Genomic DNA, 16926 nt, shown 5'->3' with positions numbered 1-16926 from the left:
GGGATTTTACACTTAATGGGGAAAAACAGCTGTGAATGTTAGGATGTGTCTTTCATTCAATAGGGAATACATTTGTAGAAAGTGCAATGATGCAATTTACTCAGCAGTAATAAGAAATAAAGAATATTTGTTCAGGCGTCATGCTGTCCTATGTGTGTGTCTGTGAATCACGACTCAGACTCTAGGTGGTTTGAATTACTTTATATAATGGTTGTATTGTGTGCCCATAGAGAGAGCTTTTGGGGATCAGATTCTTAGGCAATTCATTTGTGTAGAACAAAAAACCAAGAAAATTTACTCCTCTGATCACAGTGTCATTCCTGCTGGGTAGGGTGGTCATCCTCTGCACCACCAGATTCCTGCTGGGTCTTCCACTGGCTCTGCTGCCACAGGTCTGCACATGTTCCCCTTCTGCAGAAGGAATTGCTCTCCCACTTCTTTGCTTAAGGAACTGCTGCTGTAACACTGATTTCATCCCAGGCAGCATGTGGCTATTAATTAACAGATTTTTCTATTGTTGGAATATTCCCCCTCTATGCAGGTGAAGGAGAATGAAATGTCAAATATACACCCTCTACAAGAGAAAATTCAGCAGTCATATGATGATGCATTGGGGCCACTACAGTGCTAGATGTATACTTATAAAGATATTCTAGAAGCACGGCGGCATTTTTAGGGCTATGTGGTGAAACAGTGTTATTTTCCTATTTATTTCCCTACTACTATTTTTTTTTTTTCAAAAATGCAAGCATCTGCAAACAAACAGACATAAACACTAAAGTGACAAAAAGTCACAAAACTTTGTAAAAAGACAACTGTGTGTTACATACTCCCCCCCGCCGCCCTCATTTTTTGCATCCATTTTTATTCCAGAAAAGTAGAAACAAGTGCAGAATGTATGCTGTGGAGTTAAGCAGCCTGAAGGCATTTCTATAAACCCATCCCCTTACTGTTCATTGCACTGAGAAGAAAAACAGAAAGATGAGATTCCTCAACGAAAGCAAAACAAGAGGCAGAAACATAATCTCATCTTTTCTCAGGAAGCAGGCAAATCTCTTGCACTATTCACTGGTGCTGGAATTAATCAGCTTCTGTCTGAATAATATGTTTGGACTGCTTGGTGAGATGATTCTGAGTTAGAGTCCCTAAGAAGCCACTCTGCAAGTGAATGAAGGAAAGAAAAGAAGATATGGGGCATGCTGTACACCAATTCAAGACTCTATTTTGGAAAAATTGGCTCTGCCGTGTGAGGCAACCGGTGAGTGTTTGGAAATGCTTAAAAAAGGAATATTTAAAATTTTTTAGTATCTGTTGGAAAGATTGTGTCTATCCATTTTCCCTTTTTAATGCATATTGGTAAGGACAGGCTGGCTGCAAGTGGTCCTTGTTTTGCCTTTCGTCACCTAATTGTTGAAAACATAAGTAGAGAACAACCTGTTTTTTTTAATATAAAATGACTGAATACAGCAATGCTCCCTAATTTGAAAATGAGACAAATCTCATAAAAGTTTTGAAGAGCCACTGCTTATCTTTTAATTAACATTAGAAACTAGCAGGGCTGGTGAGAAGTGGCAAGGAAGAAAATCAATTTTCTTCACCTTACATGTGCTTATAGGTAATGTAAGAAAGTTTCCATGACTGTGATCAAAGTCTAGATACAGGGAATGTATTGTCTATTACAATTGTATAAACTTCTAAATTTCCTTTTTTTGCTCTCCAATGCCTAATCTCACCTTTCAAGTTCCAATATGTAAAATAATGTGACAGCTACTTCAACAGAAGCCAAAATGAAAATGATGAAAATTAGATATGAGATGTCTTTCACCTTTACTGTGATTGAAATGATTTTTTAGGCTAGAAGGAAGTGAATTTTCTCAAGTGAAAGTACATTTTTGTGGGGGAAAAAAGGTCAATTAATAGTTACACACTAATTTTCCTTGTCTGTAATGATCTGGAGATTTGCAATGAAGCATGTTGGCTGCTTTGGATAGGATTATTTCTATTAAATAAACACACAGCTTTCAGTTTCAGAAATATTTAGCCTCAATAAAATTGTGATTTAGAGAGGAATTTCTTCCCCAAATTAATGAAAGTGATGTTTTCTAATATAAAATATACTTTTGGGGGAAGGACGCAGTTGGTCATATTCTTCTCCATGCCGGTGCAGTTCTGTATGTTCAATCAGTGTGCATCAAGTGGCTACTCTGAATCTCCTGTTTTCCTGTATGTGGGTCTTTCTCTCCTCTTGTTTTGTGTAGTGTTCCCTCATATGTTTCCGAAGGAAAAAAAAAAAATCTTAATTCAAGTACGTTTTAAGTTTGTCTAATTGGTAGATTTCCTGAAAAGAGAAATCACTGTGATGCAGACTTCTCCAAGCCAGGAATTACAAGGGTGATCCAAAGCAAACTTTGTTCTGTCTGTTGAGAGGCAGAAGCTGCCCCAGGGAACTTGCAAAACCTCCTTGTGTGCTGCTGTGCAAACGCTGAGCTGTGAAGGTGCTCCATCGGCAGTTACTGGAGGAGAAATCCAGGTAGATCATCCACCTATGCAGAGGTAGTCAGACCCTTGTGAATCTGAAGAGAGAGGCACCTCCTGAAAGATCTTATATGTTTCATGTCTGTTCCATATCATGTAGATCTGTCTGTTTAAAACAATTTTCTCCTCATGTTTTTTTTTTTTTTTTTTTTTTTATCAGCAGTTAGGGCTGGAAGACTATTGAGGGCTGTTGAACTAGCAAAGTGTCATGAGTGCCATGTGGCATTAGTCCATATCACGCAGTGAAGGGTGAAGGGGCTGTGACAGATGTAAGAGTTCTGTAAGGAGCAGGTCTTTTGACTGAAATTCAGATTGGCATCAGCACCTTCTATCAACATGATTCAAAGGCAGGATAGGTTCTTTTGTACGTTTTGACTTGTTGGAGTTTGAAATTGCAGTTGTGCCAAAGATACATTCTCCTTTCTTTTTTCAGAAGCTTTTACTTCAGACCTGCATATTCTAGAAGCTAAGGAGATACACGCTACCAGAATAATATGCTACTTTAGTTTATCATTGCTGCATTTCTTAACTATCATTTAAATAATGCTTATTGCCTTCCAAATTTGTAGCTAGGTAAAGGATGAAATGTGATTCTCAAATTCTGATGCCCTAATTTAGAGGATAATTGGAATTAAAATCAGCTGGGTCCCAAATCTCTGTTACCAAAACTCACCATTCCTCCCAGGGGCATCTCCCCAGAATGTCATGAGCTCTCAGGCTCCAGTTCCCCTCAGTGCCTGGGCAAAGCAGCTGTGCAAGGACTGCAGTCCTGCAATCTCACAAATACTCTTTCTTTGGATCTTCTGTGGGCACATTTCCTATTTGAACGCAAGTAAGCCTTATACAGCAGCATTACTTTCCCATGTTTATAACAAACAACTTACTTATTAAGATGAGTTTTGGATACTTAATGTCTGCAGCATGCTGGTGGTTCATTGAGTCCTCCAGCCTGTTGTTTCCTTGGCCAGCTGCCTTCTCACTTCTTATCCCAGATTCCTGTCAGTAGGAGCAGCAGTCCCTATCCAAGCTGTACCCTCCTCCCATGGACTATGCCAGAGATGGCAGAGCTGTGTTTGACCCTCATCGCAGGCTGATTTCCTGGCTCAGCCTTAGCCCTGGCTCACCTGGAGATCCAGGCTCCCAGCAGAGCCGGAGTGCCTTGCTGGGGCACTCCTGGACAGGCCCTTCCTGGCAAGGGCCCTGCTGTGCTGGCACCCTGCCTGATCCCTGCCCTTCAGGGAACAGCTGGCTGGCTGCCAGCTGGGCTTGCCCTGAGCCCTGAGGTGACACCAGGGAGCCCAGCCTGTGGCTGTCCAGGGCCTTCCCCTATAAATCCCTTGAGCTCTGGTCTCCCAACTCTCACCTGAACTTCTTGTGGGACCTTCCTCCCAGCCACTGGCTGTGGTCTGTCATGGTGGTGATGTGTGCCCCCATGGACAGCTGGACCCTTTCCAGCCCCTCCTGGGCAGCCTGGTGACATCCCCTCCCACGCCTGTTCTGCAGTGCCCCTTCCCTCAGCTGCTGCAGCTGGCTTCTTTCCCCACAGAGAGCCCACGGATACTCTGCAGCACTGGCTCTGCTCCACAGCAAGGTCCTCCACCTGATCCCACGCAGGAGGAATGGGGATGAATATGCCAAGGAGGTGTAATAGATCATTTATAACAGAGGGGATGATGCTGTGAGGGTTCTGGGCCTTTGCTAAGCTTAATGTCTCTGAGCAACCTCAGTGGAGCTCAAGGCCCAGCTGAAATGGGGCTTCTGTGCCCTCTGCTGCTGCCTGGGATACTGCTCTCCAGCTCAGTCCTTGTGCTTGGCTGTCGCCGGCAGGGACACGAAAGAACCACACTCAGGTTCAGAGGTGAGCAGAGAGAGAAAGTTTATTATAATTTTTGATTTAAATAGGATTCGGAGTTTGGTCAAGGATTGGTAGATGAGAGAAACACCTTTCTGACCCTAGTGCTCAGTTCACCAATCCATCAGAGACTGGAATGAAAACAATCTACTTGTTTATGTTACATTAGTGAGAGACTCCACTAGAAATATGTAAAGAGTCATCAGAAGGCTAAAGAATCAGGGCGACACTTGGCCACTGTTTGGTTTGACCTGCTGTGACACTGACTGAGGAGCTGGACTCCTGGTTGAGGCTGGCTCTGAGAGCAGGGCTTGTCCTTCTCCCCTTCTGGAGTCCCTGGGATGGGCACCCTGCCCTGCTGGGTGGCACTGTTACACACAGATCCCTGCACCCTGGGGAGAAGCCAGCCCTTGCTAATCCCTAAAAGACTGAAAGCACCATCCTCGCTTTTGTTTGGTTGGCTCCTGTATTGTTTTAAGTGTGATCAGTTTAAATAAATAGCAATTTCCCTAAATTTCAGGTAACCTTAGTTGCTTGTCTCATGTTCAGCACAGATGTCCTTTTCCACAGGGAAGACTCTGCCACTGGATTTTGTTAAGCATTATGTTATCGTTCTTAGGCATTTTTCTGACATACCCAAGAGAAGGAATCACTTCCGTGATGGGATTTGGTTCAACTCTGACAGTTTAGATATAAAATCCCCTGTATGCCCCAGAGAAATTAGCAGCCTCTAATGGGAGATCTTCTGTGTGGCTGTCATTTCTGCAGTGTTTCTGTCCCTATTCACTTTCCTAATGCTGTTATCAGTGAATCGAGAAATTTTTTGAAACTTGTCTCAATGGCTGTTTCTTCCTTTCTGCTGCTGAAAATTGATGCAATTGCTTTTCTTTGTGTTCTTTTCTTCCTTCCAATCCATTTGGGAGTTTGTGCCCTCTCTGCAGAGGCGTGAATGTGCACTGTGTACATGCAACCTGCTCAGAGAAGACACACTCAAAATCTGACTCCTGCAGCACATGGGCTTGTGTGCCTTGTCATTGTGGCCCTGGAAATGGGAACACTGGGATATGAGATGTGTGGCTGTGGGCAGCCTGAGGCCTTTTAGCTTGGTCTCACTTGGTCTGCCCTCTTGGATATGATGAAGGCAGCTTTTGGACAGCATTTGAGTACAGGTGACAGAAAGATTGCAATGGCAGCAGCCAGGGAGCCAGGGGAGAACAAGGAGATATGCCACCAGGAAGGGGTCAGGGGAGCATGAGGAACTGCAGCAAGGTGCAGAATGCTGATGACTTCTTAGAAGGCTCAGGTATGGAAAGGTTGAAGGTCATCACCTTGCCAGAGTCTCTACCTTGACCTGAGGAAAGTATCTACAAACATTATAAATTGAAATGAAAACTAATTTTCTGTTCTGAAAGAAGTTTATTTCACAAACTTGTAAGGATTTCAAATAGAAGTGTCAGTTGCTGACTTGTTTTAATGATCTTATTTTTCCTTAAGTAGTTGTAGAGAGGATATTTAATGTTTTTATTTAAAATAAAAGACATATTTTAAGTTTTGTTCCCAAACCCTATGTTCTATAGACTGATGATGTTCTGATTTCCTTTTTTCAGGTCCTCTCTCTCACTGAAATACTGTGGCCATGTGTACTTTTTTTGATTCTAGCAGCCATCCGCTTCCAGGAGCCCCCAAAATACAAGGAAAACTGTATGTATTGTTTCACTTGTAGTTCTATTTTGGTTGCTTCTTCTTGTAGAAGTATCTAGGAAACACTAAAGACATCCTAGAAGGGGGGAATTAAATGTAGCGGAATCAATGGGAAGAGTCCTACAGTGGGATTCAATCTTGTCCAGCTACAGATCTGAGGAAGTTGTGTTTAGGTGGGAGAGATACAGAGTTTAAGATCTGATTGGTAAGACAAGTTTTAAATATCAGCCTTGGAATAGGGAAGCTTACTTGGGTTTTAGTTGTATTTATTGGTTTCTATTGAGTAATGGAGTTTAGATGACGGCCTCAGAGGGGGATATTTGCAATTAGACAAGGTGAGCCTTACCCCTACCCACTTCCTGGGATTGAGAATTAATATTTTGTTAAATTCTTCCATTTCCTTTAACACTTCAAAACTTTTTATGAGTCTCTCCACCTTATAAAGCTATTTTTGCTTTTATCTTGTCAAAATATAAGTTCATTTAGAAAAGTATTATTCATGATTTATTATATTCTATTTAGATAGATTTATTATAGATTTATTATTATCTATTCAGTTTATTACTCTGTTATTCACCAATGCCAGTAAAACAGGGAAAAACCAGCTTTAGTTACATTAAAAATCAATTTGGTAAAAGAATTCTAGATCTGTAAAGTGACATATCTGGAGAGAATCTAGCATGCACTATATATATTTACTTTATGGAGAGATATGGATAATTCCATGGAAAAGTGGATGCTTAGATAGCCTTGATTGATGAATGTTCAGATATTGATGAATACAAGTTCCTTCATTTTTCGAAAGCCTGTGAGAAAAAAGGAAATACCACTTTGTGCAGAAGTCTATATTCCTATCCAGGTCACATGATTTTGGGCAGAAGAGGCTAGCAACCACATGATACTGCAATAATGTTACTACCAGGAAAATCAGCTTTCCACAGACTGCTCTCAAATATCTCACATAGCTTGTTGTCACAATCCCACACAGAGGTTACTATTTTTTTGTGATGACTGAGTTTTTCTTAAATGAGACACCTGACACGGATGAAACTTCGTTGCTTGCGGGTGACAAAGGGGCCTTTTAGGACAAGGGGACACAATGCGATGGTACAGTTTGCAAATGCAATGTTACTTGTCTTTTTGCTGTTGCTGCTGCTTGGTTTTAGGTTACTTAGAAGCTCGTGATTTACCAAGTCGGGGCCTTTATCCTTTCATGCGGACCCTTTTCTGTAATGTTGGTTCAAGATGCAGGAATACCAGTTACACAACACTGAGACACAGCCGCTCTAGGTGAGTTATATGAATTTGACAGAGCTGTCACCATCACAGTGTATCTTTTTTTCTACATCAAAGGTCTTACTGCCTTGTAGACAGGAAAAATAGGAACACTGTTATTCTGTGCTAAAAGTTTCTTTTGGTGTTCTTATGTTTGCAAAGGATGTAAGGTCTTAGTCATACCTCTTGCTAATTTTTGTTTGCATTTCTTGGGCATTTCATGCTGGTCTTAGACACACTCTTTGGGGGAAAAATTGTAGAGGTACCTTGTCATATTCTTTCCCTTTTGCTGCTACCATGTGAAAGCATACTTTTATCCTTTACTAGAGAGTCTTTTATTACATGAGAGTGAAGCTGAGCACCAAATTTGTATGTGGATTTAAACTTTGAATAGCTTGGGAGCATACATGGTGGGAGAAATGAACCCAGAAAAGCAAAACAAGAATAGCTTTCAAGTAACAAAGAGATAACAAGGAATAGCGGAACTTTTGTAATAAGAAAGAAGTTGGAAGAAGTACCCTTAAGAATTCCTTGTCACAAGTTCTTAGAATGCAGAAAGAAAAAGGATTGATTTGAATTTGGAATTTTTCTTTAAGAAATGAAATAATTTAATCTACTCCAAAAATGCTTGAGATGCAAAGACACTTATGCAAATTGGCTGAAGGGTATAGTAATAAACAGCCTTTCAAAATATACAACGATAAAGTCAAATTAGGGTCAGCTAATGAGAATGTATACATTTATATCTTTATGTTTATTCCTAGAAAATTGATAATATCTACCAAAAGATCTTAGAGACCTGAGCCAGGTGTGTCAGAACATCAAATGTTTATAGTTTATTATTGTAGAGGTTTATAGATGGCAAGAAATTCAGCATACAGCAAGTTGGAAAGCTTCAGTGCAGCAGGCCATAATCTTATCTATTGATCTAGATGGTCTGCTTCAGTTATTTGGTCATGTAGAGAACTGCTGATTGAACATAAACCCATAAAAAAATCAACCTTGTTTACGGGCTAAAACATTCTCCATAAAGCAAGAATTTGTTACTAGAAATTGAAATCTTAACAATTTAAGCCACTATTAGTCAAGCCGTGTTATTACTCAAGATATTTATAGAAAAAAATACCTGTATTAAAATTCTCCTCCTTCTCCCACTAATACAGTTAAAATTGTTACCTGAGCACTGAGTTTCCAGCCCTTTCTCTGCAACCTTTCCACTGTTGCTCTGTGTTATGTCAACAGCTGCAGCTGGGGAGGTGATGGGGTTGTTATGGTAAGCATGATATACAGTACTTTACCTGGAGGAATGTGGTGTCGATGGATTCTTTTTCACTTGATGTTGCACTTGGGGTCACTTATGTTTGCTACTGTGCTTTTATACTCTTCTTGTTTCCATTGGTCTGCATCTGTGGGAAACATTCAAATTTATGTAGTACACGTGAATGTATATGGTACCTTTTACATTTGTTAGCTACCTGTTATTTTTCTTGATACTTAAAAATTAGCTTTGTCCAGCTATAGCTCTGAATTTTAACTGAACACTGGTAACTTGTTTATAGCCATGGGGTTCTCAGTGCCAGTCTGTGCCTCGCCTCTTATCATCCCAGACACTTCAGTACAGTTCATCTCCACCTCTCAAGGCCTCTGCTATTATACTGGGTCTGTGTTCTTCTGCACTGCTTTTTTAATTATAAATATTCTGCACTGAATGGTCACTTACTACTTCCATCTGTATAAAACTATGATGGTGTTATACAATGACAAGTGAAAATACAACAAAAAGCCAGAGTTGTCTGGCCAGGAAAATTAAAAAAAAAGGTAAAGCTAACCCAAGCAAAAAAAAAAAAAACCAACAAGACGAATTCAGGCAAACCAAAGGGGGCAAGCCCCTATGCTGTGGTCTTTCAAACTCAGTACAAAGCCTGTAGCCTCTTACTTGCAGTAGCAGTACTATATTACTGGATTCCAGAGTTACCGTAACTGTTGGTCTTTTAAAAAATTGTTCCCTAAAAGTATAGTTTTATTTACATCACTAATTCAGATGTCATCTAAATATGTTAAATCTCTAGAAACTATGAACTGTATTGACTGCTCTGCATGATTATTTACACTGTTTTGACTGAACTGCCCCAATTATTTTCCAGCTCAGAACCAAATCAGAAAAGAATTTCCTGGGGGCAGTCTTAGACCTACTTAAGAATTGGGGAAATTATTCCGTGGCTTTCAATTATTCAACTGAAAAATAAAATGCATGCATGTATCCTTATTTATATACTCAATAGGCTGCACGGAGTAGCATATAGCCTAGGTAAGGAAAATGGCTAAAAAGGTAGGATGAAGTTCATTCTGAGGTCAGTCTGTTCCACCAGGTCCATCAGTATAAATTAAATCAACTTCAGGGCTGCTCTGACTTATGCTGGCTGCCAACAGCCTTAGGAATATAGAATGTCAGTTTGATCAGTCAAACATAACTGAATCCCTGTTGACTGAAAAGATGGGGTGGCATAGGAACAGTAATAGCAATTATCTTCCCTTTAAGGATTTATATCAAACGGTAAGTCTGATAAAGGAACATTTTTTTATGTCAATAATGTTGTGTTTTATAAGGGTGAGTCAGAGACTGCATATTTTGCGTGGATGCTTGACCATTTGTTTTCACAGTATGTACCACTTTGGTGCTATCAGTTTGAAATGTAGCAGTTGTCTTCGGGAGGAAGTAGTTCTATGACTGCTGTTGGAACCTCCATGGAATCCATAAACCACCAATAACTATTTGTCAGTAAGCAGCCCCCACCATGAGGGGGGCTGAGCCCAGGGTGAAGTTATCCTGGTGCAGGCCATGCCCTCACAGATGTATCCCTCTCCCTTCAGGCAACAGCCTGTGATATGGTTAGATGATGAGCCAGGTGAAGCCTACAACCACATTAACTTTGATTTGCAGCAAGATCTGCCACCTACTTTGCCTTGGAAATCATCCAGTTGCAGAGCTCTGTGGCTTTTCGCCTTGCTCCTCTTTTCAGCCCCTGTAAAAACTGCTGGCTGGCTGCTCACTGATATGATTCTCTAGCCTGATACTGGTATCTCCGAGCAGAGGAGCAAGGAAATATTCAGGAGCTCCCATGGCAAAGGACATTTTTCCTTACTCTTTCCAGAACGTTCCACTCCCTACCTCATCCTAGTGGAGCACAGCATAAAATTGAGAGAATGCAAATAGGGTAAAAACCACACAGCCCAGGGGTCCTATGGCCTTACACCCACACATTTCCATGCACATGCCTGGAAACATCATGATTTCCCAGTACTCTGGATTCCCTGGCAAATCTTGCAGAACATGGTGGGATTTGCCCTTGCAGTCTAGACTCCTAGATCTATGTTAGTTAGACTTCTCAATACCTAAAAGAAAGTTAAACTATTCTCAGACTTAGAACCACAAGTATGATTAAGGCAATACTCTAAAAAGTTATTTTTAAGCACATTAGTTTATTTCTCTTTATTTAGCTACAAGTAGTAGCAGGCTGAGCAGCCTCACCCAGTAGATATGGTAGAAGCCCAGGTCTGTCTCTGGCTCTTCTGATGGATAGGCTACCCATGCGGTAGCACTGTTTCCTTTTGCACCTGACTGGGCTCCTCAGCTCACCCTGCCTTGTTGGGGCTGTCACTGGAGGCTGTAATATACCCCTGTGTCTGCCTGCAGGCTGGGGTCCTGGGGGACAGAGTCCTATTGGTGAGGGCATGGACTCTTCCAGGGTTGTCTCAGCTCCTAGCTTGGCCCCCTGGAGCAGGTCTGCTCACGCCAGCCCCTTTCTTCTTACCGTTCTAAACCTTTTGCTTTATCAATACCTGGCCTGGGTTCTCCAGTGAAGGAGCATCAGAAGAACTCACATATAAAAGCAGGTGTGGAAGAACAAAATCAAGAGAGGTAAAAGCATCAGCAAAAGTCTTTGCGTATGAATCACTTAGAGGGTCAGATTTTTCTTTAATGAGAAATGAGAAAGAGTTCTTCAAGATAGCTTATGGCTGCAGCAAGTTACTGCAATTTTAACTTTGTGGTCTGGGCCAGCTTTTGTTGCCGCAGGCTTTGTAGCTGGAAAACAGAAACAGGAGCAGTTTTTGTGACCTTGCTTATAGATTACCAGAGAGTTGGGGAGAAAAGGAAATTTAAACATGGGTTTTCTTCATTTAGAGCAAATTAAGAAGAATATATTCTTTTAGTTCTTTATATATTTTGATCCGTTGCATTTTAGGAAGGTAATAATTGTATCAACATGGAAGAGAATGATCTTTCTGTGAGAGACACACAGTATGTTTTTTGTCCAGCATGTGTATTGGTATTGATGTCTCCAGGCTTATAACCCTGATACAGTGCAGAATGGAAGCCAGCTGGGGCTTTGCAATTTTAGAAAGAAATTATTAATGTGGTGACAGGGGTGAGTTGAGATGAGTTTGCTGAGATGCTTATGAAAATCACCAGTCTAAATGGCATTTCACATCATAGCTGAGTTCTCAGATGAACTCTAAAATGTTCTCATTGTCATCCTGAGTAACTGAGTAAATTGGACAGAATTAATGTTTTTGAGTCATGGCTTTAGGAAATGATAATTACTTTTACATGCTCAAAGAGATGCAGAATATTTTTGCTCCTTTACAGCATTTTGCCATGGTCAAAGCTTGTACCAATATATGTCTTTAGTTTGATTTCTGTTCTCATGAAAATTGTGGAAATGTACAGTTGAGGGAAGAGCTACCATGGATGATAATGAAATTTTATATATACACTCCCTGACTCCTTCTTCTAACACCCCAATTATAATTACGTATGTCCTCTCCTACAAATTTCTGGCTTCCTCCTTTTGTCCTTTTTATTATCCCTTGTTTCCCCTCTCTATTGTTCCTAGTAACTGCTGCTAAGGAATTTCCTTGGAACTGCTGGACTTCCTTTACACATACACAAGTGAGTTAGTGTCGCTTTCTGCTCCAGAAAGCACACATTGAAGGCTCTTTGAGAGAGTAACAGTACAACAGTGAAGTATTTTTGTTGGAACACTGTCTGAAAATTGTTTGTTTTGACTGTCTCTGAAGCTGGTTTTGAAGTGCAGTTTCTTATCTTTCTGGCAAGACGGTGACATCTTCCTGCAATTTTGTGTAACCTGTGCTGAATTAAGAGATCAGTAGTAACTTGTAGCACTCTTATTAGGAGCTCAATGTGGTCCTCTATTACTATGTTGAAAATAAATAAAATCCTTTAATCTTAACACAGATATTCAGCAAATAAGACCTCAGTAATAATTTATTCTGTTTCATAAAACTGAGCCTGGTAATGAATGTCATGCCTGTTGCCATTTCCTCTTCAAAAAGAGGCTGTGCTCCGACCCAAGAATAACCAGAGGAAGGTGTGTGGCAATGATGGCAAAAGAGGATCACAAATGGCAGTTAGCTGACATGGCTGCTGACCTGGAAATCTCCACAAAGCTAATAGCTCACACAGCTCACAGCCAGCATGTCCAAACAGCTGCTCTTGGACAGCTGAGAGGCTGGTGCTTAGGAAAGTGGCATTTCTATGGATCTTTCAGATTGCACATGTGCCTTCTCTTCTGTAACAGCAGGGCTTATGCCTAGGATTTGCTCCTTTTGCCATGCCCTAAGTTTCTACACCCCCCTAGTGTTTCTCAGCTCCCTCTTCACTTTCACCATCAACATGCTTTTCCCTTCACCCTCTTCAGAGCTCTTGCTCCAAGTGCTGGCTGCTGTTTTCTCAAATATTTCTAGTCCACGCATCTTCCCTGTCTCATTTCTCCGGCCCCATGTGCTCTGTGGGACCTCACAGGGCAGTAGCTTGTATCCCTAGCCCAGTCCAGCCTGGGAACAGTGAAAGGGCAGCCCAGCAGAGCTGTCAATTCAACCTGTGTTATCTAACGTGATTCCGCTATGCATCAAACAAGCGGCCAAAGCACATAAAATAAGATGCCAAAGAGAATGCTTTTTTGTTGTTTCCTTGCTGTTTATCAACCCAAGCTAGTAGATGCAAGGTGCAGCAGAGTCAGTGATGGAGGGAGAGCAGATAGAGTTACTGATTTTCCCTGTCAGTGTTATGTGTCCCCGGCTGCTACCCTGGAGACATTAAGTTCTGCTGTGTGTTCTTACATTAGTAAGGTGGCCTTTTTTTCCCCCTGAGCGTTTCTGTTTGTAATGTTTCTAAAACAGGGAGATTTCGATACAAGGCTTGGGTCTAGTTTGGAGGGAAACCAGTCTGGGTTGAATACTGTATGCTCCACTTATCTAAATGCCTTTTATTAAGCACCATTGTTAGGAGAGTTTAGTTGTCAAGTTGAAGTTCAGCAAGACCCAACCTAAACCAGCACCATCACCTCCTCCAAACCACTCCCTGCCCCTCCCCCCAATAAAAAAATCTGTGGGAAAATCCCATGGAAACTGAGCTAGAGATTTGGTTTTTTAAAGTTCTGACTGGATTTATGTCTTAACCAAGTGTGGTGGTTGTTATTCTGGTTAAGTGCTGGCCTCTTGTTCATGCTTAGAAAGCAGAGTGCTAGGAAGGTTTCAGTATGTAGGTAGTGTTTCTGTTCTTTGCCAAACAAGAGTATTCTCAGCTGTCTGGAATTTTGGGCAGTGGGAGTTTCAGTAATATTGGAATTTATGTGGTAGTTTTCAAAGACAATAAAAGTTGCACTAAAGTGCAACTTCTAATCACCCTAAAAGCCACCTTCTGAACAACAGAGAGATGCTTTTTAAAACTCCATTTAAAAGGGAAAACATGTGTTGAGGAATTGTTCTACCTTTAGCCTGCTGAAGGCTGAGGATAGTGAAAGAGTTTTCCATAGTCCTGCTGTCCATTGGCCAAGTAGGGATCAAAAATAGCTGTACTGAAGCAATTAAGAACTTGATTTTTTTAAGATTGAATTTTCTTTGTTCCCCTTAATCTAAAGTTGCAAACAGCTCTGTTGGCGTCTGAACAAATGAGGATCAGGGAGGGAGGGAAAGAGAAATGAGAGAATGAGAAAATGGTGGCTGATAGCTTTCTCTGGTTTGTGAATTGATCTCATTAGGCTTTTGTTTCAATAGGTAAAAATTGTGTTGAAATTGGCATCTAAACTCGATGGGGAAGGAATTTAACACTTTATTATATTCTTGTAAGTGGGATAGGACAAGAGGCAATGGGCAGAACTGATACACACGAAGTTGCTCCTGAATATGAGGAAAAACTTTACTGTGTGGGTGCACACACTGGAACATGCTGCCCAGAGAAGTTGTGGAGTCTCCCTCACTGAAGATATTCAAGAACCATGTGGACACAATGCTTTGCTCTGTGCTCTAGGGTGACCCTCCTTGAGCAGGGAGGTTGGACCAGATGACCCACTATGGTCCCTTCCAAATTAACCCATTCTTTGATTCTGTGACAGCTAATTGTGTTTTAAATGCAAAATAGCAATGTTTTTACTAGACAGAATGAAGCTCTTAAGGTAATTTGAAACACCTATAAGATAAAACAGAATTTAAATGCCTACCTAGTAACATGCTAAATATATTTATTCCCTTGTTTATGGTGTTTTAAGAGGATCTAAGTAATTTTGTCCTATAAAGAGACATTTAAATGACTCTGACTTCTGGTTTCATTTAGAAGTATTGTTAGGAAATTGTGCTATTGAGTAGTCACCAGATAGCAATGTGATAGAGATAACAGAGATAACATTTACCAGTAGTAAGTCTGCAAGCTAAAATCAGGAAAAAGCAAGTAGTAAGGATAAAATACTGTTTTTATATGCTGCTGCATGTATTTGGAAAAACAAGCTCTTACCTTAGTTGCAATAGGAAAGCTTGAACTTTCTCATCAAAGAAGTGCCACCAGGACACATAATAATCCAGGGGAGAAAAGCTGACTGTGTTCAGAAACTAAAGACTTTTTGGATGTGTCTGTTCTTGACTGCTGCCAGAATTGGCATAGGTGACCTCAGCAATTTTTCATTGCCTATTTCATTTTCAAAACCTTTTCTGAGGTTTAGAGACCCACTGCTGCAACTTCCATGCTAATGAATTGAACTAAATAGAAATTATATAATAACATAATTGTATCGTCAAAGCATAATCAGAATACTGGTGTGAGTATAAACACATTTTTCAGTTACTAGATTTCAGTGTTACCTCACCTGTCCCTCCTTTTTCTGTCAATAAATAGTGCAAGCCCCCAAAGTGGTCCAGAGAGAGCCACTGGACCTGATCTACACTTCATGGAAGAGATAGAGGACCTTGCAAAGGAATTTATTAGTACTACAGAGAAAGCCATGACCTTAGAAAAGCTATGGGAAGAAAACTCAAGGCTCTCAGGTAAGCTGTGCTTTTTCTAAAAATTAATTTCTTTGAGTATTGGTTAGTGATGGCCATGAAATTAAAAAATAGTTTGATCTCAAATATAAAATTAGGCTACTAAAATTTTAACTGTTCTTAAAAAAGCCACTTTTATGATTACTAACACTGTGACCATCAAAATCATCAGAAAAAAAATCAGCTTTCTAAAACTGCGCCCTTGTATACTTGAGAGTTATGAAAACCTTGAGAGGAAATCTTAAAAGATATGGATTATAGTCAGAGTACAAGGTTACTTGGTCTATCATGCATTCAAAAGTAGTTTATGTGGATTTAGCTCTTCCTCCCCATATTTTTCTGTTGTACTAAAGAGTATAGGAATAGAATATAACAGCAGCTCACACCTGGTGACCTGAGGAGACCTTCATTCTTGCACAGAAAGACTGAAACTGCAAAAGGCAGGGTCTGAGTCTCCTGTTCCAGCCTTGCTGCTGTAACAGGGGGACATGGAAGACCTCCCACTACTCTGTGTCTCTGGCTGAGTTTTCAAGCAGAAAAATTCAGGTGAAATTGTAGTTTTCATGCCTGGCCGTCTGGTAGCTAGGACATTCATCTAGTGTTGATATGATGATTTTGCCTTACTGAAAAATTGAACAGTAACCAATGTCTTTTAAATTGTTTTTGTGATTACAGTAAAGGTATTGGGAAGCACAGAAAATCAAATGGATCATTGTATTTGGGATATTAGTTGCTTCATGTGCCTTTACTTTTCTAGAAACATCCTTTGTGCACTGCTTGTTCTTGCTTATAATATTGATTCTCCTAAAATTAATAATGCTTCTCTTTAAAGGAAAATATTTAATTTTTACAGGGCTCCATAACATCACCACTTTTCTTACTGTAAGTATTTTTTACAGTTTATTTCTATATTACAGTTCTGGGATTTGAGGCATCTTTATTATAATAGTTGGAAATTTCTATCCTGTCAAGTTTAAGTAAACTATAAAAAAAAAAAAAGTGTTTGAAGGAAAAATGATGTCTCATAAATTTGATAGGTGTTCAATGGTTTCTAGATTGCTTATTTAAACCAGGTTATTAGTAGCAAAAATTCACAACTATTTGAAGGGCATTTGTTTATTAGGAGCAACTTACAAGAGCATCTGTCAGAGGTATTTTTTTTCCATATTTGAGCGATTGTTCCTGCTACTTCATGAAACCTGGATTTCCAGTTTCGAACTTGAACTTAG

At 40.3% G+C, this 16926-nt stretch overlaps 1 protein-coding gene across 1 annotated transcript in view; it reads left to right on the top strand.

The window, feature by feature from the left end:
• The first annotated feature begins 1056 nt into the window (after positions 1-1056).
• Positions 1057-16926, top strand: part of ABCA13 (ATP binding cassette subfamily A member 13) — a 175038-nt gene continuing 159168 nt past the window's right edge. Inside the window, exons 1-5 of the mRNA XM_066185749.1 lie at positions 1057-1258; positions 5995-6088; positions 7255-7378; positions 15552-15700; positions 16551-16579. Coding sequence (XP_066041846.1) covers positions 1169-1258; positions 5995-6088; positions 7255-7378; positions 15552-15700; positions 16551-16579 — 486 coding nt within the window. The 5' untranslated portion in view covers positions 1057-1168. The remainder of the gene's footprint in view (positions 1259-5994; positions 6089-7254; positions 7379-15551; positions 15701-16550; positions 16580-16926) is intronic.

This window comes from Chamaea fasciata, unplaced genomic scaffold (genome assembly GCF_029207755.1).
Source record: "Chamaea fasciata isolate MVZ Bird 193981 ecotype frontalis unplaced genomic scaffold, bChaFas1.0.hap1 SCAF_1, whole genome shotgun sequence".
Taxonomy (NCBI): Eukaryota; Metazoa; Chordata; class Aves; order Passeriformes; family Sylviidae; genus Chamaea; species Chamaea fasciata.
Note: the sequence above shows the minus strand (reverse complement) of the source record. Positions and strands in the feature narration are given on the sequence as shown.